The sequence below is a fragment of the Kogia breviceps genome, chromosome 8 (genome assembly GCF_026419965.1).
Source record: "Kogia breviceps isolate mKogBre1 chromosome 8, mKogBre1 haplotype 1, whole genome shotgun sequence".
NCBI classification, from domain to species: domain Eukaryota; kingdom Metazoa; phylum Chordata; class Mammalia; order Artiodactyla; family Physeteridae; genus Kogia; species Kogia breviceps.
Window position 1 is genome coordinate 9872046 of NC_081317.1, and position 27501 is coordinate 9899546.

Genomic DNA, 27501 nt, shown 5'->3' on the forward strand with positions numbered 1-27501 from the left:
GAGGCAGGGCTGGGGAGGCCGTATTGGCGCCTCCTTGGCTCATCACCTAGCTCCTGGTCACGGCAGGCCAGTCGGCAAGATGCATAGACTCGACTGCGCCGGCGAACCAGTTTTTTCAAATAGAAAGCCAGTGAGATGTGATTAAAACCCAACTGCTGCGGAAGGTACAAGGTGGTCTGTTGGAACTCCTCAATCTTCCCCAAAACTGTCACCGCATAATCATAGAAATACCAAATCGTAACCCCCTCCTTCCCCCACCCTTTGTTTGCGGCGCACTGCATTTAATAGAACCACGTGAATTACGATGACGTTAAGACGAAATGTGATTTAAGTCTGAAAGATCCCGAGGGTCCTGCATTCCTCTCGAGCACAGTGTGCTCAGCACCAGACGCGTCACTCAGTAAATGTTTATGGAATCTCTGCTGCGGTGCAGGCAGTGGTGAAGAATGACCAGGCCTGTTCCTAGAGAGCTCTCACCCCAGTGGGGAGATGGCCAGTAAAAAGTAAGCAAGCCAACAAGATGCGTCTGATAGGGAATCTTACTTCCAGCCTTTAGTCTGTCCTTTATCTGACAAAAAGGACCCAGTTTTGTGAATTGAAGGGAGTTCGTCTCACCCCCAGCACAGGGCATTACCTCAGTCTTTGCACTTCAGCAGGTCGTTTCCATGCATCTCCTAATTGGCTAAGAACACTGCTCCCTGGTGCAGGGAGAAGTGGACAGGGCAGCAAGAGCTGGGTGAATTCATGAACACTGAGTGACTCCATCCAGGACCACAGTGGAAATTAAGAGACACAGGCCATATCTCACCCTTGGAAGCCAGAGGGAGCGCTGTCCCTCAGCCGCTCGGCCTAGTGTCAGAGGGGCCGTGGGCCTCTCCCCAGTAACTTCCTAATACGTCGGTCTCGCCAGATGTTGGTGAGTCCCTTACTAAGGCAAAGGATGAGAACCCTCCTTTCCTTTGGGAGACAGCTTAGGATAGGGGCGGCGAGCTTTCATTTGAGTAAAAGGAAAGCCCTTCGTGGAGAAAAGTGGGTTCCTTTTGGTTTACCAGCCCCGGACCTGACCAGCACCATAGCTGGCCCAGAGGTGGTGGCTAACACATTTTGTGGAATGAACTAAGGAGAAGTAGTGAAAGCCAGTCTGCAGCCTACAGCTGCTTCACTCCCTCCAGCCCAGGCCCAAGGCTGCCCACTTTGTATTTGGGAATGGATTCACTGCACTTTGATTATTGGAGGTCAGACTTCCTTAGAGAATCAGATCATTGAATGAAAATGTAAATATCATAAAAATGAAATGCAATGCAGATCAGTCGAAATTAGTGTTGCCTCCCAGGTTCCCTTACTAACGTGGGTCTCTAATGAGTGTTTTGGGAGCCAGAGGAGTAGACCCAAAACAGACATCTAAGTATTGATAATCAAGTAAGGGTGCCCTGTGGGAGGCAGCTACTGCCCACACTGTATTACAGGAAAGAAAGAAAGGAAGGGAGGGAGGGAGGGAGAAAGACACTTTCTAAAGAGGGGTGGGAGAGGAGAGGAGAGGAGAGGGAGCACACGTTAAATCCTCACCTTATGTAGCACAGTTCATAGGTGCTGCCTGATATTTATAGTAATATTAAAGACAGCTGAATAGGAATGCTAATAAAGAATGTGAAAGTCAGTACCAGAAGAAACAGCCAAAAAAGTTTTAACTAACTACTAGTAAGGAAGGACTCGGGGACGGGCAAGGAATTAACTGGTTTTTATTATAGGACTTATAACTATAAAACTGTAGATACAGGTTACTTTGAGAAGAGTAAGAATAGTTTTTAAAATTTGTAAACAGAAGATAGCTTATTTTCAAATTCTAGAGCTTAGAAAGCTTTCTCTTTCTTCCCTTTACCTACATGGACTTTCTCTATTTGGAAATGTCCTTTCTCCTAAAAGCCACAATCCATTTCATTGTATTGGATGTCAGTTTTCTATGAGAACATCGTTATTAAATATTTGCTTCCCCTTACATTTCCAAACCTTTTAAGACCAAAATGTTATATGAGTATAACCATTATATTGTGATTTTGCCAACATACTTTGTCTCTGTGACCTGTATTTTCCATAGGTTAAAGCACAGGCTATTAGCTGAGTACTCTGTCCCATTCTAAGAATGACTAGTATCTCAGATATAAATGAAAACAGCTGCTTTTCCATAACATTAGGGTCCCAAACAGCTGTCACATGTACATTTTGACACTTCTTTTCTTTTCTTTTTTTAAATTGAGACAAAAATTAGTTTATTGAATCTACTAATCTGGTTAAGTGTATCATCTAACTTCTGTGGAGAGGTGGAAAAGAGGTCGTAGAAAAGCACACTGAGCTAGAATGTGGCCGTCCCAGAAGGCTCGAACTTACTTCAAATGAAAACCCTGTAATGAGTCCCTTCTTCTGTGCCAGGTCCACAGGGCCTGGCGGGGCCGCTGCACCACTGCTGCCTTTGCCCGTGAGCTGGAGCCTCAGCTGACAGCCACTGTTCTCTCTCCAGCTGAAGAGATTGTGGAGTGCCACCCCGTTGTCTCCCAAAAGCCTGAAGCAGTGCTCTCTCCTCCTCTGCAGTCCTTGGAGGATTTATTTCAGGGTATGGCTGTTGTAGAACACAGGAGCGGGCTTCCTTTATTGGCTTAAAGCTGGCCCTGTCACTACTAGTTGGGTGACCGTCGTCATGTCATTCTCCCATTCTGAGTTCCTTTGCTTTAGTTTGCTCTTCAATAAAATAGGTCACAACTAGGTCACAGGCTGCTGGTTGGTAGTCTTAACTGAAGCTTAATACCTGGGTTCTACAAACACCTCCCTGGTTCCACTCTTGCTCCTGTTACTCTTTCTAGCTCTTTGGTGAGTTTCTTAGCTTGTTGGAACTTCATTTTCCTCATCTATAAATGAGAATAGTAATAGTATCTTCTTCATGGCTCTGTTTTGAGAACTAGAGATCCACGTCAAACACCAAGCAACTTAGCTGTTATTATTTTATTACTCAGTAAATATGAGTCCTGTCCCCTCCCTTCAGTTTCACTGTTATGAGGCCCAGTCATACTCACAATTTTGTAATATAATGCTTTTTTTTTTTTAATGCATATGACTCCTTTGAGTCCTGGTTGAGCAGAGACTCTAGCTGCTAAAGAACCAGCTCAAATTTAGTCCACATTAGGTATGGCCCAGAATGCGTGCATCTGTCTGCCCAGCTGCTCATTTGAGCTTTTCCAGGGGTCTGAGGCCCCTTGTCAGAGAAACAAAGCATCAGTGAGAACATAGGCATGCACATGTAGGAATGACCTAGCATTCCTCTGGAGCACTTTGCATCTGGGTCTGGATAGGCAGAAGGGTTAAAAGCTGGAGAAACTTTTGTCATAAATTTTGTCTTCAGCAGGACTTCCCAGGGAACATCTGACTTGAGCAGAGAGGAAATGCTGATTGGCCTCAGAGTCAGCTGAAGGAGACAGGAGCTGCAGTGGAAGCTGCTGGATTTACTGTTATTAGCAAGGCAGATGAAAGCCAGCAGGGCAGCCCAGCTCCAAGATAATAGATCTAACAAAAGGGAAAACACCCAGAAAGGAAAATGGCTGGCAGCCACGACTCCTTTATCTCCTCTACTGCCATCTTTTCCATTGCATTTGCCTTTTTGTTTTGTGTGTTTTAGCACAAGGAGAAGCATATTTTAACATCTTAGGTTGTAAGTCACAACTGGCTTTGAGGATGTATAATTCAGCTTCTTACCTGTTTGATGGCTTCAGAGTTGACATGGTAAAATGTGAAGAATTGTATTAATATAGTCATAAATAGTTGCCATTTATTGAGCACTTACTATGTGCCAGGCTAAGTGCTTTACATACATTATTATCTCATTTAATCTATAAAACAACTTCGAGTTAGTAATTATCATTATCTCCAATTTAGAGATAAAGAAGCAGTGCCTAGAGCACTTGAGTAATTTCCCAAGGTCTTTTTTCTTTTAAGATTTTTTTTTTTTATCAAGGTAACATTGGGTTATAACATTATATAAGTTTGTGTACTACATTATATTTCTACTTCCATATACACTACAGCGAGCTCTCCACCAGAAATTTAGTTTCCATTCATCACCATACAGTTGACCCTCTTTACCTGTTTCACCCTCCCCAGCCCCCTTCCCCTCTGGTAACTCCTATTCTGTTCTCTGTATCTATGTGTTTTTGTTTGGTTTGTTCATTTATTTTATTATTCTGTTTGTTTGTTTTTAAATTCCACGTATGAGTGAAATCGTATGGTATTTGTCTTTCTCCATCTGACTTATTTCACTTAGCATGATACCCTCAAGGTCCATCCGTGTTGTTGCAAATGGCAAGGTTTCATCTTTTTTATGGCTGAGTAGTATTCCATTGGGTATTTATATATCCCAAGATCTTAAAGCTTGGTGGAGCTGGGATTTGAACCCTGCCATTAAGGTCCTACCAATCCAGTGGAAGGTATTGAGGCAAGAGCCCACTTGGGTATTATGGAGCCAGACAGGGTACTAGCAGTAAGAAAAATGCTTAACTAAGGCTTGTGTCCTGACTTGAAGCACAGCCCTAGTTGGTACAGTGGTGGTTAGAAGGAAGGTGGACAGGCAGAGAGGAGCTGGGTTGGCAGGTGGAACCGATCTCTGAAGGGTCTGACTCCCCAAAACAGGGAGCAGGGCAGATGGGCATTCCATCCCCGAGGACCACAAAGACTGAGGGGGAACTGCAGGCAGCAAGGACCAGGGAAGGAGACGATGCTCTCAGCATCCAGGGACAGCGGTACAGAGCCGTGTCCTGAGAGGGTCAAGTCACAGAGGCAACGAGTGAACAAAATTCCTGTTGTCAAAATTGCCTCTAGGAAAAAAATTCTTAAAAATGCCTGTCAGAGGCCAGCGTGCTGAGATTTTTCTCATTAAATCCAACGCAGCTAGCTTTTTTTCACTAGCATTAGAACAGATGAAGACTAAAAGTACATTATATATAAATACTAAAATCACACTTGGCACAGAAAGATGCTCGCACTGTAAGAGGAACTGGAAAACTGAGACACCACCATCACACGTTTACCAGGCCTCGTAGTTGCAAAGATGAATAAGACTGTTGCCTCATGCTCACTCCCCTGGGCCTCGCTGAGTCACGGCAAGTGGAATTCTCCAGACTATTTCAGGTGTTGTCCTGGTCATGTCTCCACCTCTTTTCCCCCTTATTTTTATCAAGCACATGTGGTTGAATTCAGATAAACTATGTGTGTAATTTATGAACAAGGAAATCCAGGCGGGTGGGTGGCATGTGGGCGGGCAGGATTTCCAGAGAACCTAGCAGGACACCAGGCCTGGGGGCAGGGTCCTGGGCAGTGCTGGGCCAGGATCAAGGGCAGTTACCTGAATGAGACAGGAAGGCCAAGGCTAGAGTAAAAAAAAAGGAAGCCTTGACTTTGGTTGGCCTGGAATTGCAGAAATCCTCTTGCCCTGGAGCAGAGCCCACGGGTGAGAGGAATGCTAAGTGGCACAGCTTTGTGCCCCTCGCGGAGGCCAGATTAGACTTGGGGAATAACCGCAGAGGAGGGCTGTGGATTTGACCGACCGGAGGAGCGGGCGGTGTGGGCGCAGGGCCGCACAGCAGTGCGTGGAGGGGGGAGACCACGGAGTGTGTGCACCAAATAGTGAGACCAGTTTGGCTGGATCACAGAGGACACAGAGCAACAGGAAAGCAAGATGGATAGACTGGAGAGCAGGGTGAAGAGTTGGCCGTGGGGAGCTTGTGAAAGGATTGGAAGCGCGGAAGTGATAACCTTCAGAGTTTGACTCCAGAGAGCACCCTCTGACAATAGGGTGGGGAAAGGGTGGCTGGAGGCCAGGAGGCAGGGTGGGAGACCGTCACCGTGGGCTGGGTGATAAGCATGCCAGGGAGACTTGGTGAGTGGGTAGTGTCTGCGGAACTTGGGGGCTGACCTAAAGTCAGCAACAAGGAGGAAGGCTGGATAAGAAGTACTGCAAACTTGGGAGGCCTTGTTCATTGTGCAGAATCCTCAGAGGCCAGAGTCAGTGTTACTCATCTTTGCATCTGTAGCTTCTAGCTCAGGGTGTGGCACGTGGTAGGAGTTTGGTAGATGTTTGATGAACAACTGAGTTAATTCAGTGGGAGACTCGTGGTGTCATCACTGGAAACCCAGGTACAAGGAAAAGGTTTGAGAAGGGAAGGTTAACAAGTTTATAGTTGATTGTCCTATAAAATCAGAAGCAAAAAAGTGCTTGGAGTTCTTTCCCTTCCCACAAGGCAGGCTCAAGCCATTCACTGTCAGTGGCGCTTCCTTGGGGCGTTGGTGGAGGCCCACTGTCCCGCCCAGGGCTAGAACCCCCTTCCGCCAGGGCAGCTGGCACCAGCTTTGTTTACAGAATGCTGTCACTCTGGGGGCCTCACTGCATCTGCTCAACAGCCTGTCAAGTACATACAACTATCAACCTCCTTTTACAGAGGAGGAGACTGAGGTTCAGAGAGGGCATTATTTACCCAAGCCAGTCTCTGGCGAAAGCAGATTTGAAGGGAAACCTTCAGATTCCACTGTGTCATAACAAAGTCTGAACGACTGAAAACAGTTGGCCCTAAGCCTGCTCTCCATTGACTCAGGTTGGAGTCACTGCTCTACAAAACTCAGAAAGGGCTGCGGACGAATGAAGTCTCCTTTTTGTTGGTTCCTTTTGTTTTCGTTCTTAGGTGCTTGTGACTAAATTCACTAATTTCGCTGCTGTCAAGGCTGTGTTAAGGAAAATGGGTTTGAACTGCTGTGGTTTTTGAGTACCGGACTGGATGTCAGAAACCTTTGCCATCACGGGAAATCCTGTCGCTCTGGATTTACTCTCTGTTCCCCACAGCTGAATTCCTCAGCAGTGTGATTTAGCACCCTGGCTCCCCATCAACCAGTTTGGGCATTTATTTGAATGCGTTACCCCACTTGTTTCCATAAACTATTTCACAATTGTTTAAAATAAATGACTGTTTATTTCCACAAAAACCATCTGTATTTCTTTACAGAGCAACAGATAACTATGTAAAATTTGCTAATGTCACAGTGACTCAAGTTAAGAGAAACAGATTGGATTGAAAAATTGGATACTAAGGGACAGTGTTAAAGATTTCCATTCTCTCTAACAAGTGATATCTGGATTTGAAGGAAGAAAAAAGTATTTCTTTTTTACAAGTAATATCTGGACTCCTTTCTCCAAAGGGCAGTGCATCCACCCCAGCTAGATGGTGGCAGGTTATGGACTGTTAGCACTCCTCAGGCTGGTGGAGTGTCTGCTCCTTCCAGCACCCTCCCCGCCTGAGCTGGTGTAAGAGAGTCTCCTTTCCAGTGGCTTCCAGCCTTTTCCAAGTTCTGAAGTTTTAGGTTGCCCAGGCTTTACCTCCTCTCGTTCTGATGTTAGTGTGTCCCATTTAGGCTTGTGTGTGGTAGCTCAGATCACTCTGGGAGGAAGCATGTTAGGACAGGTTGCTGTGGCTGGAGAAGGCGGGCCTGGATGAGGGAATGGCCTGATTGGGAGGCGGGACTGGCCCATGTCAGTGGGGGTCTTCCATTCTCCAGCCAGTGTCCAAAGCTTGATCCACACTAGCTCCGCCCATCCCCAGGAAACCCAGTCAGATTTGGGGCACTATTGGGAGTCTCCAGACAGAGGGGACATTTGGAGTCAGACGGAGGTAGAGCTTAGGAGCAAGAGGTGATCAGGAGGGCAGGCAAGCAGGCTGGGCTTCCGGCTAGTCACCAAATATTCACTAGCAGCCCTTGTACCGTGGCCATCCTAGGAATGCAGGGATACGAAAATGTGCTCCCACCCTCAACTTGCATGCAGCAAGTACAAGAAACAGGCCCACGCAGAGCTCTTTTTAGTATGAGTGGCACAGAGAAGTCCCGAGGCAGTGGCACCTGAGCAGAGTTTTGACTCCTTAAGGAGAGAATGAGTGCTAGAAAACTGAAGTAGAGGGAAGATTATTCCAGACAGAGGGTTGAAATGACATAGTTTGGGAGGATATTTCTGGATTATTATGGCATTAGGTGGGAGGTGGAGAAGAGGGAGATGAGACCAATGTGGCAGACCTCTAGAGGTTCCAGCCCCCTTCTGGAGAACTAGAAGCACCCCTGCCCCCCCCTCCCTCTCCCTCTCTCAGTGTTGCTTGGAAAGCAGAGGCAGCGTCCTAGACACATGACTTATTGGATCTTTGGAACAACTCTTAAGAGGTAGCTTCTGTTATTATCCCTCTTTTACAGATGTGAAAGTGAGGCACAGAAAGGTTAAGTAAATTGCCCAGGGTCACACAGCCAGTAAGTGGTGGCGCTGAGAATTCAAATCCAAGCAGTCTGGCTTATAACCCTTACACCATACCCTCTCAAATGTGGTGGGGTCGGCAGAGGTTGCAGAGGACTCCTTAGACACACACACACAATATTGAGCCTAGGGCAGGAATCATATCAGACCTTCTCCCAACCCCTGGGCTGCAAGGATGGACTGCTGACACACCACCTCTTGTCTCAAAGCCTGAATGGAGGAAGGCATCAGGACTGCTGTAGAGGGAGGCTGAGGAGGCCAGAGACAGTATGGGATCACTCTTTGTTTCCCACAGTACCATCCAGAATCCATGAGGAGGACAGGGCAGGCATAGCTGTCCAGACTGGGTGGGCAATCTGACCCTTGGTCTGTGGTCATTGGCTCTCTCTGTGAATGGCCTCTGGGCACCAGCAGCCCAGCCTCAGATGCTCCAGTCATCTTCACCTTTGCTGCCCAGCTCCTTTGAGCAGCTCTGGAAATCTCTGTGGTCCACTCTATGGCTTGACTTAGGACCACGGGAACTCCTAAATAGGCTCTCTGCCATTTTAGTCCCTGGCTCCCAAACTGTTTAGGTGTCTCCCCAGCAGCCGCTGAGCCCACATGATCTGGGAGGAGGCTCCAGGGGCCACAGTCCCTAGTCTGATCCTGCTGGAATCATCTCTAAGATTGTTCAACCTCATTTTTTTAAATTGGATTTTTTTTAAATTATTTTTTGTGTGTGTGTGCGACGCGGGCCTCTCACTGTTGTGGCCTCTCCCGTTGCGGAGCACGGGTTCCGGACGCACAGGCTCAGTGGCCATGGCTCACGGGCCCAGCCGCTCCGCGGCACGTGGGATCCTCCCGGACCGGGGCACGAACCCGTGTCCCCTGCATCGGCAGGCGGACTTTCAACCACTGTGCCACCAGGGAAGCCCTAAAATTGGATTTTTAATGACAGTAGTAATGCTAATATATGCCCACTGTCAAAAAGCCAAACTAGAAGTCTATAAAGTAAAAAAAAAAAAAAAAAGTAAAAGCCTTCACCTTTGCTACTGCTGTATCCTGTACCCAAGGTAATTCTAAGGTAACAGAATAACCGTGAGAACAGTTTGGTTCATATCCTTCCAGATTGTGTTTGTGTGTGTGTGTGTTTTTTCAACAAATGTACATGCACACACATATATATAAATGCACATATATAGCTGGGGTTTTACTTTATTAAAATGGAATATATACTATACATTCCATATCTTTTTGAATTTAATAGTGTATCATAGAAATCTTCCCATGTCTTATTAACTTAGCTTAATTTTTTTAACAGCTCCATAGCATCCCAGTGTACAGATACACCGTATTTATTTGATAGTTTCCTGCTGGAGGATATTTAGATCGTGTGCACTTTTTACTATTGAAACAATGCTGCAGTGAACATCTTTGAACATACATCACTGTGTGCTTGGAGTAATGTTTCTTAGGCTAGAGTCCTTCATTGGTCAAGGTTGTTCAATTTTAAATGCCACCTTGTTGAAGTCATTCTATTTAACAGATATTATTAAGCGTGTACAAAGAATCTGTTGCTGTGCTGGAGCTCTGGGAGTAGAGTTAGGCTTTTTAAAAAGCCCCTCCACCCCCATCTTCAAAGAGTGCCCTGACTGGGAGGCCGGGGGAAAACAACGAAAAATAGACAGCAATGCTTCTAATCCAGCCTGCTCCTGGCACTGAGAGGAGCACGGCCCCAAGGAGGTTGGGATGAAAGAGCTCTTAATTCTGACAGGGAGTCAGGCAGGGCTGCAGAGAGGAGGGAGATGCCGAAGGGTGTGCCTCCCGACTCCTCCCAGGAGCCCTTCTGCAAGGCTGGATGTTCAAGCAGAAATTTGTTCTCAAGAATTATGATGCTCCTGCATTTTCTCCTGCACAAAGAAGGAAATCTCAGCTGTACGCCCTTTCCTTTCCTCCTCTTGGCACTTTCTGATTGATGATTGGAAATGATGGCAATACATAAACTATTTTTCTTTTTATTTTATGACCTGGTAATAGCAGTAACATATTTCCAGTAAATGTTTTCTATCGCAATAAAAAAGTTGTAACAAGACTAGAAATGGGTATAGTTAAACCCTAAAGAAATCACACTTTCAGAACTGTGGATTGAGGCAGTAACTCTGTAAATCATTGAACATAGAAAAAGGCCCCCTCTCCCCGCAACAAAATCAGGGCAAGCGGATGGTGTTCACTTGAAGTGCTCGGCAGATAGGTGCCCGCCATGGGGACTGAGGGGCTCTCAGTTTCAACCCCCTCATGTGAGACCAGCTACCCACCCTCTCTTCTTCCTAGTTTCCCACCCAACGTCTTCACTCCTTTCTGAACTGGTAAACGATCTCAACCTTACAATTGTTTTTTTTAACCCAAAGATCAAGAAGATTATAGAATGCTCTTTCTGGAACACAGCATAGCGGTGTGGTTAAGAGCACAGGCACTGGAATCACACACCTGGATTCTTCTGGCCTCGCTGTGGACACGTGACTTGGCCACAGTGTTTTTTCCTCCTCTGCAAAATGGGGATTAGAATAGGGCCTACCTACCTCATTGTTTTATGGTTCGGAAAGCTAATGCCTGTAAAGGACTTCGTTAAGGGCCGAGGAAGTCCTCAATGTCAGTCACTGTTGTTATTTTCTAAAAGGGCAAATTGATGATTTTGTTAAAATTTGCATAGTAGTAGACAGCTGGCATTTATTGACTGCTTATTATGTCCTCGGCATTGTGTTCTGCATAATCTTTGCAATTACTCCACGAAGGTTTAGATCAACTAACTTGCCCAGTGTCACAGAGCTTTTGTAAGAGAGCCAAGATTTTAACCCAAGTCTTTCTAACTCCCAAACCCACACTTTAACGACCACATGTCCACCTTCTAGGATTAGATACTCACAGCAGGAACAGAGATGGTTACACTTTTTGTCTGTTTTTGTTTTGAGCAGTGAGTTTCAGTTTTATTTGGGGACCTTACTCTCTCCCCTGGGAAACAGCCTCTCAGATAGTTCTGAGGAACTGCTCTGAAGAGGTACTGGAGGAGCCAGGATATATAGGAATTTTTTGGCTGGGAAATACAAGTAGTCGTGCAGACATCTTGGTAAAAGATTACTGCTGATCACAAAACCAGATATATCAAGATGGTTACACATTGAATAGTTCTACCTTACACCAGACACGTCCTCCTTTGGCTGGTACAGATTTGAAGCTGATAATGCTGAAAGCCTGTGCTCTCAGAACTCCAGGGCCAGGCAGAAAAGAAAAGCAGCATTTCCTTTCCCGAATCGTAGGCAGAGCCGAGCGCTCCTCAGCTGACGCCTCTTTAGACTCTGTTACTCCTAAGAGGATGAATGGCTGCCGCTTCTGTGTATCTGGTGTCCTTAAACGTGCTCTAAAAATTTAGTCCTTTCCCAGCCTTTGTCTTTAATTTCTGATTCTAGCTGACACCTTCATTAATGGCCCGGTGCAAGCTTTCTGTCGACTTGAAGACTACTGTGTAAAAATGGTTTTGCTGTCCTATCAATAATGGTCATAATTTCCCCAGTACTCTCATCAGCAGTGAATTGAGTCTTGCAGCAAAGAAATGGAAACCCGAGTGCAGTGGTTTTAAAGTGATTTGTCTTGCAGACGGTGTCCTATTTCAGTAAAATCAGGTCAGGGCAGCACTGCTGGGTCAGATGTAAGTCTGATACAAATTAGTTGGAGGAAATTGATCATTCCATCCTTAGGTTATTTTTAGCTTCTGTAGCTTTTTAATATCTCTTTTTTCTTTGTTTACATTTGCTTTAATAAAGTTTAATCATCACTGTCTCCTCAGTTTCAACCAAGCCTTTGATAAAAGGCAAGAATGCTGTCTCCCAACCCCATAGAAGCAGCCTTCCCTTCACAGTTTTTGGGGTTTGCTCCGGTTATAACATTGTTTAAACACGTAAACCCACTCCTGCTCATCTTCTCTGGCCGGCTCCCTTTCTGGGGTTTGTTTATTGCACAAACTGACCCCTTGACCAGTCTGTTCTTCATTGCTATTGAAAGTTAATGGGGGCAAAATTGCATTCCCAAACATTTGAACCTGAAGTGGCCAGGGCCGAACTTAGTTGATCTCTGGTGATCGGTTCAATTTAGTTACGATTTTTTGCCATTAGGCTGGGGCTGAGTGATGGTGATTTGGTTGAGGCCAAATGTCTGAAGAAAATTGGCTCTCTGATAAGAGTGCTGTTATCAGAGGGGGCTACCTTCTCATTTACATTTAGATGAGTATTGATTATTTATTTACTCAGAGAAGTGAGATTCGGTTCCAATCTTATCTTTCTCGTCTCTGCTTGTCAGCAGAAAGAGAGATAGAGCTCCTGACATCAGGCCAAGATAACAGCACTTTGTAGTAAAGATAAAAGTTGGAATGGGCCTTTTTCTAGTCTTGACTGAAAGGATAAGTTTTAAAAATTAGAACTGATGGGTCATGCTTTCAAAACCTTTCCTGAAGGTTTTGCAGTTTAACTAGGCAGGAGAATTGGTTTATTGGAACAGCCTTGGTGTTTCTTCTTTTGTAATAGGAATGGTATTTAATTTGATTATATTTGGCTGTTTCACTGAGAGCAAATTATGTATTGGCTTAGAGGAGGATAAAGTGTGACCTTATTGTCATGTCAACATGTTCTTTTTTTATTATTTAAATTCCAAATTATCCAATCCAAGCCTGGGCGGGAGTATAAGCTACAGTGGGTATCACTTGAATGTGATTCGGTGCTTGTATTAAGATCAAACAGAAAATGATGACAGTCACCCCTAGAGGAAGAGCTATCATCGATGGAGCTGACACTAGATGCGAACATTTTAGGGTAGCTGATGTTAGGGCTGAGCTCTGATACTGACGGCGTCAGCTTGTCGGTGATGGCTTTGGCTCAGTGAGGGACTTGGGACTCAGCCGGCCCCTGCCATAGAGCAGACAAGGCTTGGCACGGCCTGCCGAGCGGGTCTCCATGCCACCAGTCTCCTCAAGCCCGTTGTTGGCAGTGCCGCCAGGAGAAGTGTACCACAGTATAAAGCTGATTGTGTCACTCCCCTGCTCCGTGAGCATCTGTTGCTTATACGAGAGAATCTAGACCTTGACCAACAGTCTGGGCCAGGCAGCCCAGTGCCAGCTTGCCCTTGAAACCCCACAGAGCCTGGGCCCTTTGCACGCGGAGTTTCCCTTGGTCCACGTGGGCTCTTCAGTACCTCCTTGCCTTTGCACCACATTCTTTTCCCTCTACAGGAACGCACCACCTCCCCTGCCCTCTCCCAGCTCCCCGTCCTCCTTCAGGACTCCGTTCAGATGTGTCCCCGTCAGAGAAGAAGTTCATTGTCCCCTCTTCTGTATTCCCACAGCGCCTTGTCCTTGCCTGGGGAAGAGCACTGACCGGGGCTCTTTGACAATTTCATCTGCTCGCGTGTGTCTTGCCACCTCCCCCAGCCTGCTTGAGGTCAAGAATCACCGATTATTCATCTCTGTGTCTGGGACATTGTTGATGCTCCTAAAATGTTTGTTAGATGAATGTATGGATGGCATCGTAACACCACAAATCTTTTGACATCTGTGCTGCCGTGGTTTGTTCAGTGGGTTCTGACATTTACTCACCATTTTTAGACTGTATTCGTAGGACCAGAGAGACTAAGGAACTTTAGGAATCCTGGCTGCTGAACAAGTCTTCGATCTTAAATGCTGCTCGTAACTTCAAAGCAAGCTTGTTTAAATAGATCTGCACGCCCTCCTACCCCACACCCCTACCTCGGACACACGTGAGAAAGGGTACGGACATCTGCTCTGATGCCAGCGTTCCCTGCCACTGTGGATCTTCCCTTAACGGGGCTGTTAGCCTCTTGTGACTCTGAGATTAGGCATTCGCCTAAACCTCACCACAGCGGCTCCTGCTCCAGCCTGTCCTCACAGTAACAGCAGACAGTCACTGAGCTCATCTAATCCTCATAGCAACCTTCCCAAGGAAGTTGATGAGAAAATACGCAGAGATTAAGTAACTTCCCCGGAATGCATAGTGAGAGGGTGCAGACAGAGGAGTTTTCTACTGAAAACCCAGCGTTTTTCCTCTTATTTGCTCATACTTAACTTTTTCTGGCTACAAGCAGCTCTTCCAGATTAAAGCAGCTCTTTAAGCTGGCTAGTGGAAAACAGCTGACCTGAAGGGATATTCATGAAAGTGTTCAGCCTTTTCCTTTATCATTTTCCAGATAGGTGGTCCTCCAACTTGTCCCCATGCTCAGCAATAATAATGATAGTTTAATTCGTTTATATCCCACTTCCATCCGAAAAGCAGTTGGAATACACTAATGGGATAAAAAATGCATGAATTGAAAAACTACTTGAAAGAAAATGGAAATAAAGACCCAGAGGATTAACTGACACAGAAATGCGCGTCCAGTCATCACACATTTAGTGCTGAGCTTCCTCGTGGGCAAAGGAGAAAGGAAAACAGTATCAGGTAGTTACAAGATTTATGTTAAACTGTCTAAAGCTACAGAACAAGCTAGTTGCTCTGAGGAAGTACAGCTTTTCCAGATGGGGAGGTCTGAAAGAGGTTCCTCCCATGGGCCTTTAGAAATAAAATGCAGAGTGATAGAGGCGTATGGCTTCTCTCTCCAGGCTTTTGCCCTCCCTTCCCGTTAGATTTCAACTCTCAGCTGGCTCTCAACTGTTAAGGAATGGCATGCCACATGCTTTTATGTTTCATTCAAGGATTAAAGAGATTGAGGAAGCTGAACTGAGCATGTATCCACCATCCAACAGATAACTACAGATTTTCTTTGAACCTTGTGTGTTAAGATGTTTGCCTCAGGTTTACAAAAATCCCATAAAAATCCTGCCTGGGTGTTATAACTTGGAACCCTCCCAAAGTGCCCAGAGCAGTATTTTGTTCCTAGACCACTCGGTGACGTGGTTTTACTGCAATAAATACATCATCGGAATGCCCAAGCAGGTTTTCTCGTCGCTGCAGAGTAACTGCTTCCCAGAACCTTCCTTTTGTGTTCTCCTCTGCTGTGAAGGAGACGGTGTGAAGCTCCATGTGCGGCTGTGACATTTTAAAAACTCTTTCCAAAGGGAGGATGTTGCCTTGAGAACTGTGTCCTGTTTGGTGTGAAAGAGCCTCTTATATTTTTATATAATCATTTCTTTGGCAAAAGTATGTTAATAGAAACTGACCTCACAGCTTGTCTCTATAAAATGGCTTTTGGCTGCTGCTTTTTCTCTCCTCCTGTGTCAGCTGCCTGAAAATTAAATTAGCATTTGCTAGAAACTATTGTCTGATACACAGTGAGTCTGGGTTGTCATAATCTTGATTATCATCAACAGACATATATTAAGAACTTAGGAGTGAGCCACTGCGGTATGTAATATGTAGACTGTAGGCCCGGGCAGTCCTAGGTATGAATCCTAGCTCCACCACGTCCTGTGGGACATTGAGCGAGTTATTTAGCCTCTGTTAGTCATGGTTTCTTCCTCTGTAAAATGGGCTTCATACGCTTTACATCCTAAGATGACGAAGAGTAAATGAGACGATCTTTATAAAAGGCCTGACGTAGTACCTGGCACATAGTAGGCCCTGTTCTCTTCTGTTCTGTTGTGATTTCTTATAACAGTCTGATGATATGGCTGATGATGATGATGATGATGGCGGCTGACACTTCAATAACACTATTAATGTTCTGATTGCTTTACAACTATTAACTTATTGAATCCTCAGACAGGCCTATAAACTAGGTGCTATCATTAGCCCCATTTTATAGATGAAACAGAGAGGTTAAGTAAGTTGGCCCAAAGTCGTACAGCTAAGTTTCTCAGCCAGGACTAGGCTGAGGCAATTTGGCCCCAAGTGCATGCCCTGAATCATCAGGCTGTATTGCTTCTAACATATACCCTGCCTCTCATTACACAGTGTGACCTAAAGTTAGCAATCTGGCCTTTTCAGGGGAAGACATGCAAAGTAGTCTCTCTTTGTGAAATATCTTATCCAGTGTTTGGGCAAGAATTAGGAGAGAAATTGAGATTTGCAATAGGCAGTTTTCTGTTTGGGTCTAGATCTCGAGTCTCATCTACAGCTTAACTACCCTGCCTTCCCCAAAGTTAAGACCCATCCGTCCTTTGCTGAGTTCAGAAGTGGGCTTCCAAGTTGCTCCTTAGCCTTTACGGAAGACCGTGGAGCACCGGGAGTGGAAGGTGATGTGCAACATGGCAGTTACTGAGGAAACTGGGCACACGTAGGAACGCTCTGAAAGGCGGGGAGAGAGTCTTCCTCGATGGATGGAGAGATAAGGTGATCCTGTCTTCATAAGGAACCAGGATACAGCCATGGCATGGGATGTTTAGCATGTGTGGTTTTCATGAAAATAAATGATTTCAGATCATTTATCATAGAATGAATGTATAGAAACCACAAGTTAAGTAATTTAGAACCCAGATGAATCCATGAATCTACAAAAATGTATATACTTATGGTACAAACTATGGCTTTTTATAATTAGTCTGTAATTTACAGTTTGTAAAAGGAAGAAACCTTCAAAATACATAGGCTTAGGGGCTTCCCTGGTGGCGCAGTGGTTGAGAGTCCGCCTGCCGATGCAGGGGACGCGGGTTCGTGCCCCGGTCCGGGAGGATCCCACATGCCGCGGAGCGGCTGGGCCCGTGGGCCATGGCCGCTGGGTCTGTGCGTCCAGAGCCTGTGCTCCGCAACAGGAGAGGCCACAGCGGTGAGAGGCCCGCGTACCGCAAAAAAAAAAAAAAAAAAAAAAAAAAAAAATACATAGGCTTTAGGGCCAAAGACCCTTGGGTTTCATTTCCCCCTCCTGCTTCCTACCTGTGTGATCTTAGGCTAGTTACGTCACCCTGCCAGCCTTCAGGGTGCCAGTCTGTCAAATGAGGGTCATAATATCTGCCTCTAAGAGTTGCTGTGAGGGTTCCGTAAGGTAACATATGCAGCATGCTTGCATATAATGGTCATGCAGTAATTGCGAGTCACCATAATATAATGAATATAATGAAGCCTAATAATACTAGGCTTCAAGGAGAAAGTCCTAAAGCTACTTTTGGGAAACAAACTATTTTAGTAGAAATATCTACACTGACATATACACACTGCCATATATAAAACAGATAACCAACACAGATCCACTGTATAGCACAGGGAACTCTACTCAGTACTCTGTAATAACCTATATGGGAAAAGAATCTGAAAAAGAATAGACACGTGTATATGTATAACTGAATCACTTTGTTGTACACCTGAAACTAACACAACATGTAAATCAACTATACTCCAAAATAAAATAAAATTAAAATAAGTAAATAAACAATATTATAGTCCTCCCCGAAAAAGAAAAGGAAAGAAATATCTACAAAACCCAAGAAATAAGAAAGTGAATATGGAATGGTGGCATCTGTGGCTTAGAGAGTGATGCGGGGACTTGTGTTTAGGGATAAGGGGCCCTTCCTGGTACTCCCTGCCTCCTCTGGTTTCCCTCGTCCACGTCTCCCAGGCAGCTACAGAGACCAAAAGGAAAAAGTGTACAAAGGAGACCAGCCTGAAATACACCTTGATGTGGCCAGGTCTTGGCTCCCTGAATCAGGAAAGGGGTGGCTTGCTTACCATCCAGTTGTCAGGTAGGTGAACAGCTCTAGATGCCCAAAACCCTATATATACTGTGCCTAGAGAGGTTACAGGGTTGCTTAAGATGAAAGTATTGATCTACATAAAAAGATGATGTCTAGTTTCGATTAAACTATTGCAAATGAAAGACCCATCGGAGATGGCACAGGGTATGGTAATTACAGTATCCTCAGAAAAATGGCATAGTAAGAAATTGGAGTACTTATAAGTATATACGATGTTTTAAAAATTATAAAAGTGAAAAAAAGAGAGAGAGAGGGTTCCCTGGCAGTCCGGTAGTTATGACGCAGGCTTTCACTGCCGTGGACCCTGGTTCAATCCCTGGTCGGGAAACTAAGATCCCACAAGCCACAGCACGGCCAAAGGGAAAAAAAATTATAAAAGTAGCCTTTATTTAAGTAATTATAGGAAATTTGAAAAATACAGGAAAACACTAAGGAAAAATAAAAACATTCATTATCCCAGTATCCAGTGTGTAACTACTATTCATATTCTGGAAATAACCTTCCAGTATGTACTCCACCCCCCGCCATGACTTTACATATATTTTTCATAATTACAATCATCTTACACATATTGTGTTATAATTTGCTGTTTTCATAAAGTAGCATATTATAAACGTGTTCGATAAAATCAAATACTTTTGCAGCATCACTTTTAATATCTCCATGGTATTTCACAATATTTTGTTTAACCAGTTTCCCTGTTGTTAGGTCTGGGCTATTCCCAAATTTTGACTATCATAAAAAAAATGAATTATTGTAGGTAAACTTTGTACCCAGATTTCACTGTAAAGTCATAGGAGTGGATATCAGTGTGTATACACTATGTTGCTGGGAAATCTAGGGGTGGGACAGTTGGAGATTAACAGGCCAGTGTTTTAGAAAGCAGCTCTCTGGGTTCAGGGGTGGCTCTCTTCTCTCTAATGGGCTGCCCACAGCTGTGAAAGGTGGGTGTTAGGGAGGGGGGGCGGGCAGAGCTGTGGGGAGAGGGATCATAGGAATCTCTCACCAGCTGTTTTCTTAAAGTTCAGCTGGGCATGACTTTTCGGTAATTATTTCCACCAGTGGACATGAAAGCATCCAGTGATGAGCAGCAAGCATGCTTGGTAATAGACAAATGTTGGCACCGACAGGTGGTGGGTAGTGGAGAATAAGAATTATCTGTATTTCCATAACTTTATGTGCTTAATATTTTTGAAATTAAAATTGAACTATGTATAATGTTGAACTACAATACCTTCTTGACCTGAATACAGTGTATTAGAGTTTCTAAGAATTGTGTAGACTTCTGAGCGTGTATTGCCTTAAATAGTTGTATGTGTCTTGAGCATTGTTAACTTAGTGAAGGTTTAAAACCTGTAAGTAGTGTAAAAAGGACCGAATGTATGTAAGAACTCTGATAATTGGCAGAAATGCTAATGAAATACCGATTAGAGGAAAGATCAAATATACCATGAAAGTGAACTGAAACTCTACAGTGCTGCAGATGAACTTAGAACGTGGGGGAGGAGAATGACTTGAGATGAGTGAAATGCCTCAGACTGATGAAGGAGGGATGTTGGATGTAAATAATCAACAGGTTGAGGGCAGCTGAGGGACACGTCTGAAACTATGCGCTCCACCTGGGAGCCCTGCAAGGCCTCTGACGCTCCCTCAGATCTCTCACACCTCTGCTGTCTGACCAGACACGCCTTTCATAGTCAAAATAATAAGACAGTTTCTTACACCTCTAATCTTTCAGTAACCATTAACAACAGGAGCAGTCTTTTGAATCCGATCATTGGACCCGTTAGGTGTTATCTGAGAAGAACAAGATTGTCATTTGGCTTTACAAAGAAATACATGAATAAATGTATAAAATGCCCCAGTGTTTTAAGATCTGCCAGAATCTCTTTGTGATGCAGGGCAACTGATATTCCTGGTTTTCAGTATTACTGAACCTCTGCCTCTTGTGTTTTCATAAATATTTCAACAAAAACACGAATCAGCAGCCACTTGTCCTTCTGTCACCATAACCCAAAAACCTGGAATTTATTTTTTAACCCCATCTACGTTTTAAAAAATTTTTTTGCATTTTTGGACTGTCATTATATTCGAGTTCTAAACATACCTTATTCCTGCTTATAATTGATTATTCATTATCATATAATAATTGATAAATAATTTTGTAGGACTGCCTCCTGTGAGGCAGGTACATTACTACATAAGCATTTTTCCTGTAGCATCTCTAATCTTCACAATAATCCTTCAGGGTATAAGTATTCCCACATTACATATTAAGAAACAGAGATTCAGAGAGGGTAGGGTACCTGCTCATATCTGGGAAACCATCGTAGCCACATTGGGATTCCAAGTCAGTCTGACTCAAAAGCTTTCTATCTCTCATCCTGTTTTGGGGAGAACTGAGCAAAAATAGACCTAATAATAGAACAGACAAGTGTGTGAAGCCATGTGGAAAAAAAGCTCAAAACTCTTCCCTCTTGGATCAGGAGACCCCAAACAGATTTCACTGTTTTCCTCATGCTTTATCAGCTTTTCACTGGGGTGTGGTGTTTCTCCGATGTTAAATTCACTGTTTCAGACTGCCTCCCCTCCTCCTGCCCCTTTGATCTTCCAGGCCCTCAGTACCGCCTGGAGAAGCAGAGCGAGCCCAATGTCGCTGTGGACCTGGAGAGCACTTTGGAGAGCCAGAGCGCCTGGGAGTTCTGTCTGGTCCGCGAGAACAGTACGTTGGCCTCCTCGCTCCGTGCCTGCTTTGTCCGTTGCAACGTGCTTAAAAGTCCTGTGTTTGGGAGTGCTCACTGGTCTGGCCTCCCTAGGCTGATTTGAGGTGACTTTGTTTTCCAAGGCAGACATCAGCCTTCATGCCAGAATTGTAACCCAGAGTGAAATGATTGATTTCATGCTTTTTGGGAAACGGTCTGCATCCTGTTTAGCCCTCTGTGATTAATATTTATCTGTTAAACTGTATCATCCTAAGTTAGGAACAGTCCTGGAAACAGTTTAGAAATATGAGGCCTTTTCTGTGGCAAAGGCTATATTGTATATAAAGCAACTGGCCCTGTCAGTATCACGGTTCAGTCATCAGGTTTTAGAGAAGTCTGGCCATTGTCATACTCCTGGCTGGAGGCAATGTAATGGTTCCTAGTGCTATGTAGAAAGCTTCTTTAAAAGTTCAGTTAATTTCTTTCATTCACTCTTTAGAGTTTCAGACTTACGAATTTTAGCCATTCCTCTCCTGTACACTCCCATTGACTTAAGGGGCGAGTGACATGTGAAAACTGTGATCACAACAGCCAACTCTGCATCATTCCTGCTTCAGGGCTTTTACGCAGGCAGTTTCTTCTGTGTGGAACACTTTCCCCTACTCTGGTTACCTTTTTTATCCTTCTTCTCAGTTTAAATGTCACCTCGATAGAGGCCATCTGTGATCTCCCTGTCCCCTCATTGCCTAAACCTGACCCGTTCCTCATTTGGGTCCCCTGTTATATTCCATCATGGAGCATACTACTTTTTTTCATTGCATGTATTTCTGTTTATAATTATTTATTTTTCCCAATGATTGTCTCTCGCATTAGATTGTCAAGTCTTTAAGGGTATCCCATACCATGTTGACGTTCATTAATTCAGCAAATATTCACTCATCACCCACTACGGGCCTTGGCCTGCGTGTAGGAACTCTGTAATGGATTCTGTTTCAAAATGTTTCATGTTGACTCCATGTTACATGAATAAGATAAAATGTTATTTGTTAGGATCTTGGTATATATTTTGGATATATAACACACATGCAAAAAAATTTCAGATAACAAAGCATCTAAAGTGAAAACTTTTAGCCTCTCTTCTCTCCCCTAATTCCTCTCCCGGAGGCAACAGTTGTTCCCAGTGATTTTGGTGTCTTTCCAGGGATCATCTAAGCATATGCAAGCATATTCTGTATATGTACATGAATATACCCACACAAAGACATATATATATATATATATATATATATACACACACACACACACACGTATTTCCTTCCTTTAATTTTTAAAATTTTTTTAAAATTTATTTATTTTATTTATTTATTTTTGGCTGCGTTGGGTCTTCCTTGCTGCGTACGTGCTTTCTCTAGTTGTGGCGAGCGGGGGCTGCTCTTTGTTGCAGTGCGTGGGCTTCTCAATGCGTTGGCTTCTCTTGTTGCAGAGCATGGGCTCTAGGCATGTGGGCTTCTGTAGTTGTGGCTCGCGGACTCTAGAGCGCAGGCTCAGTAGTTGTGGCGCACGGGCTTCATTGCTCCACGGCATGTGGGAACTTTCTAGACCAGGGCTTGAACCCTTGTCCCCTGCATTGGCAGGCGGATTCTTAACCACTGCGTCACCAAGGAAGCCCTTCCCTCCTTTTAAAAACAAAATGGTAGCAAACTGTCTTCAGTATTCTACATTTTTCTTTTATCATTGTAACAGTATGTCACACACAGAGTACTCCATATTTCTCCATCAGTCCATATATTATTCCGTATATAGATTTACCTCTTTCTTGTTTAACTGCTGCATGGTATTTCACAGTATACTGTGATTCCAAATTAGATGTGTTCTGGGTTTGTTTGGGTTTCTTATACTAGGAGAGAGAAGCTATGAGGATTGGTGGATAAAGATCTAAGTGCGAGCATAGTCTTAATTCAGTTGTATGACCTCTGTCAGCCTCCGCACCCCCATCATAAAGGATTTGCAAGATACTTTCATTGCTTGCCTTTGAGTCAAAATCACTTTGTTAGTGAAAGAAGACTGTACCAGCATTTAAAGAGTGTGCCAGGCAGTCCATGGTTTGGAATCAATAGACTGTTGTAACTATAGTCTTTGTAAAGTGGAAGTAAATTATAAAAACAATTTATTCTTTTTATAGAAAAGATTTTTTTAATTTTTTTAAATAGAAATTTCATCAAGAACCCATATTGTTCCCCAGTAGCTACCTATTAACAAGTTAGATGGAGACAAAGAAAAATATTTCAAAAACACAATTTTTTTCACTTCTGTTGCTATATTTGATCAGCACAGACTTGCTATCCTTAAAGCCATTTTAGAAGTGAACTAAATTATGAGCATCTATTATGCAGTGTTTAAGAGAATATGCAATCAAGCCAGACTGCCTCAGTTCACATTTTGGCCCTGCCACTTACTGGCTGTGTGACCTTGGACAATTTACTTAACCTCTCTTAGGTAGTTAATTTGCCTTCATAAGGCTGATAGGAGGATTCATAAGGCTCATAATAAGCACTCAATAAATGTTAACTGTAATTAATAAATAACAGAAGAGCAGCATTCTGTGGCTCACAAAGCAGATGAGGCATGGATGTGGAGGTGTGGAATCATAGAAGTGTCAGGGCCCTCAAGGAGGTGTGAGGTGGGGAAGGGAGTGATGCAGGATGGAGGGGAAGGAGAGTGGGGGCCAGAGCAGACGTATAAGTCTGTGTCACAGGACCAGAGAGCTTAAGAGGCAGGGTACTTTCCAGCAAATGGGCTTTGGTGTCCCAGAAGAGGTGTACCTATAAGTAGAAACATTTGATCGAGAAGACTGCCGTAAGAGTAGATATAAGCCCTTCCGTTTTTTTTCCACAGGGGGACAGGGCATGGCTTTTTATACCAACCGCATCAAAGGATGTTTTTTTAATTAGTCAGGCCTTCTGTTGTAAGGCATCACGCTAGACATTTTGCTGTCTCGTGTAATTTTCACAACCACCTTACAAGATACTATTCTAATTGTGGAGAGAGGTCATGATTTGCCCAAAGTTAGCTAGTCAGTAAGTGATAGGACCAGAATCCTAAGTCAGCTGTCTGACCCTGAAGCCCACCCTGAGATTGTTGACAAAACAACCTAAATTTTCAGTCCTAAGAAGGGTGATGACAGTTGTCTTTGTACACTGTGAGAGAGAAGCTTGCGAATGAAGCTAATACGATAAGAGTTTCTGCCTAGGGACTGAGAGGTAGCATTTGTGCTTGGATGTTGGCCTAAGTAAGAAAACGACAAGCCAAAGTCCTTGGGCTCTCCAGTTTGGACTCTAGTCTGATAATCTCCTATATCCTTCAGCCAACTGTCTGCTAGAAGCTGGAATCAGACCAGAAGGAGGCCTGAGTACATTATGGAGAGGATGTAACATTAGAAGACTTCCATTCTTGTCCAAGTGTCTACGTAAATCCTGGCACCAAACTGAACCTCAGTTTCGTTTTCTGCCAAATGTTGCCAGTGACCTTTTCCTTTACCCACTGATCATATGTGGGTAGCCCATCCAGAGCCTTAGAAGAAAGATGCAGCATGAGCCAACCTATCGTCTCCGTAGCTTTCAGAGAGAAACTTGGGAGTTTCCCATGATCAGAGCTAAAACAGACCTGAAGTTGAACCTGCTTTATGGAGTGCCACAAAGTGTCAGACGCTGTGTCTTCCCTGTTTTATCAGTCACAAGTGTGCCCACATAGTAGTTCAGCATAGTGCTTAGAGCACCGTCTTCAGAATGAGGCAGACCTTGGGTAGACACTGCAGCCTCTGACACAGGACAAACCATGTCACCTCTCTGAGCCTCAGTTTCCTGTGTAAATGCAAGTGGTTGAATCTATTTCACAAGGTTGTTGTGAGGATTAAATGAGATAGAGATGCTGTTGTTATTAGGCTAGAGTGGTCATCATCTTTATTTTTTTTATTATTATTATTATTTTTTGCAGTACACGGACCTCTCACTGTTGTGGCCTCTCCCGTTGCGGAGCACAGGCTCCGGACACACAGGCTCAGCGGCCATGGCTCACGGGCCCAGCCGCTCTGCGGCACGTGGGATCTTCCCGGACCAGGGCACGATCCCGTGTCCCCTGCATCAGCAGGCAGACTCTCAACCACTGCGCCACCAGGGAAGCCCTCATCATCTTTATTTTATAGAAGAAGAAACTGAGCCTTTAAGGCAGTGATTTGCTCATCACCGTGAATAATAATTAGGGGGCCTAGATGAATGTGTCTTCTGTCCATTAAGTCTAGTGAAAGAGCTGAATCTAATTATTTTGTTTCCTAAATAGAAGTTGCTATAGAAAGGGAATTCAGTTCTTTAAACATCAGTTTAATCTCCTTTGATCTCCTTTCCTTTTCAAGGAGACCTTCCATTATTTCAGTACCTTCATGAAGTTTCCTTAATTTAAGGCTATACTAAGGAAGAGCTTCAACTCGAGGTGGGCAGTCACCCAGACAGCTGGACTGTGGCAGGGGAGCATATCTCTCGATCTCAGTTTGTGGCCTCTTTCACCTCCTTTAGTTTCTCCTTGAAGACCCAGGAGAAGAGGCCACTCCTCCTAGAAGCCTCCCCAGACCACCTGGCTGCCTGCCATTCCCTGGGCTCTGGTAGAGTCCCTCTCCTTACCCCCCTCTCTGATCACTGATTCCACTGAATGGACTCGCCCACTCCCACACTGGACAGTGACCACCCACCCCCATCCACCAAGGGCGGGGACTGGGTCTGAGTTCCCCCTACATCCCAGTGCCTGTGGCCAGGTGTGGTTCATTCCCTGGGAGGGAGGGATCCACCTGAGTCCCTGGCATCACCAGGCTGCTCACTAGGGCACCAAGGGGCAAGTGTGTGATACCGTTTAAAAGGAACTTGGGGGCTTCCCTGGTGGCGCAGTGGTTGAGAGTCCGCCTGCCGATGCAGGGGACACGGGTTCGTGCCCCGGTCCGGGAAGCTCCCACATGCCGCGGAGCGGGTGGGCCCGTGAGCCATGGCTGCTGAGCCTGTGTGTCCGGGGCCTGTGCTCCGCAGCGGAAGAGGCCACGACAGTGAGAGGCCTGCGTACCGCAAAAAAAAAAAGGAACTTGGGCTTTGGGTGAGCATCTTCAGATATAAGGGTTTCTTCGTGGTGGTACTTGGGATTCCCCCCTCCCCCCACCCCACCCCACCCTCAAATTTACTAAATAAAAAAGCAACTGTAGACAGTGAATGACTGCTTCTCCTGGTGTGTTTCCATCTCCTCTTCGTGCTTATTCTTAGTGGGCCAGTCCCTCCTCCCACGTGTGCTCTTTTTGCCAACCCTGGAGACTCCCTAGTGGTTCTACTTGGCTTCTGGAGGGTTTGCCTTCTTCAGTTACAAATTACTAATCTCTCCAATTTCCATCATGTGACTCAAGTACCACGGCTTTAAGCCCCTTTTATGGTACCACAACAGCAGTCTTCAAAAGCAAAAAAAAATGTGATCTTGCAAATAAACTCTGTTTACAAATGAAAATGACTTGTGGTGTTCATGGTACATATTTTAGGTTGAATTACTGCTGAAAGCCAGTTACGTGTCTGGCTCTGTTGCGGGGAAGCGTGTTCACTGTAAGGAATTTTCTGTACGGGTGAGAGTTTTTTCAAGTAGATATTGGATCATAGCTCCCTGCTTGCTGCACGCTAACAGAATTTAAATGGAACAGAAACATTATCCCTGATGCCAGAATACCTGTGTGTCTCCGCCTCTTGCCGTCTGGTTGATGCGGGCTGGTTGGCAGCGTGTCGTAGGGGAAAGGCAGGATGTTTGAAGCCGCAGCGTGACCTTAGGCAAGTCCTTCTCTGAGCTTCATTTCCCCATCTGTAGGGCTACCCTGTAGGAAGGAATCCCTACCCTGTACGGCTGTTATGAGGATCAAGTTGAGATTGTGTGCCTTAAATGCACGTGGTAAAGTGCAGTGCCCCACGCAACAGCTGGCCATTCCCAGGCTTTGTGTGCCCAAGACACAAAGCGAGTGCCTGTGCGCGGACCCCACGGCTAGTGCTGCGTGCGCTCGTGTGTGTTGGCCTTTTCCCTCCAGACGCTTAGACTTCCCGCAGGTCCCTTTGGGCAACAGCCTGCACCGAGGGTAGGTGACACCTAGGGCAAAAAACAGTGCTGATCTGAACTGGAAGCACATTTGTGCCCTGTCCACACCGACTTCTTCAGTAGGGAGTGCATTGTGCTATGCGGGCTGAGAAGTTCCACATGAATTACATTTTTCACTCTCCCCCTTTCTTGAAAGTTCCCCCCTTTTCATTTTATCATTAGGTAGTAATTAGTATTCAAGGGAAATTGGTCTTAATATATTAAAATCGGTTAAGTGCATTTAGACCTGTACCACAGCCAGTGTCTGATTGGAAAATGTAATTGGGGACTCTGTGTATGTAATTAATTGAATTACAATTAAGAACTTTCATTAAGCGATACACTGGTACACTAGAGCAGTAAGGAAACACGTCTGACGAGCCCCAAACCCAGATGGGCTCGAAGTGGGGGCACGGGGATTTGCGCCCCTCTGAGAGGCTCCTGGCCCTAGCATCCGCCCTGTGGCCCCTGACTGATGGTTTGGTAATGCATCGGGTGACATTTCTGCAGTGACTCCCCTGATGGGACGCGGGGTTCTTCCAGCATGTGTGCCCTCATTCTCTGACTCTGGAGTCAGAGAGAGAGCATGATGCCTCGGTGTTGATCAAATGTTGCAGTTCTTAGATATTTTGTCATGTAAATTGTCCAAAATGCCCAGGCTCTTAAGAAGACTC

The 27501-nt window shown here is 44.8% G+C and overlaps 1 protein-coding gene across 7 annotated transcripts in view; it reads left to right on the forward strand.

The window, feature by feature from the left end:
• Positions 1-27501, forward strand: part of MAPKAP1 (MAPK associated protein 1) — a 241452-nt gene that overhangs the window by 158180 nt on the left and 55771 nt on the right. For 4 of the 7 annotated variants that reach the window (XM_067040726.1, XM_059073087.2, XM_059073088.2 and 1 more), the window contains one exon: positions 20599-20706. The exons of the other annotated variants lie outside the window; for them this stretch is intronic. In XM_067040726.1, coding sequence (XP_066896827.1) covers positions 20599-20706 — 108 coding nt within the window. The remainder of the gene's footprint in view (positions 1-20598; positions 20707-27501) is intronic. 7 annotated transcript variants of the gene reach the window in all.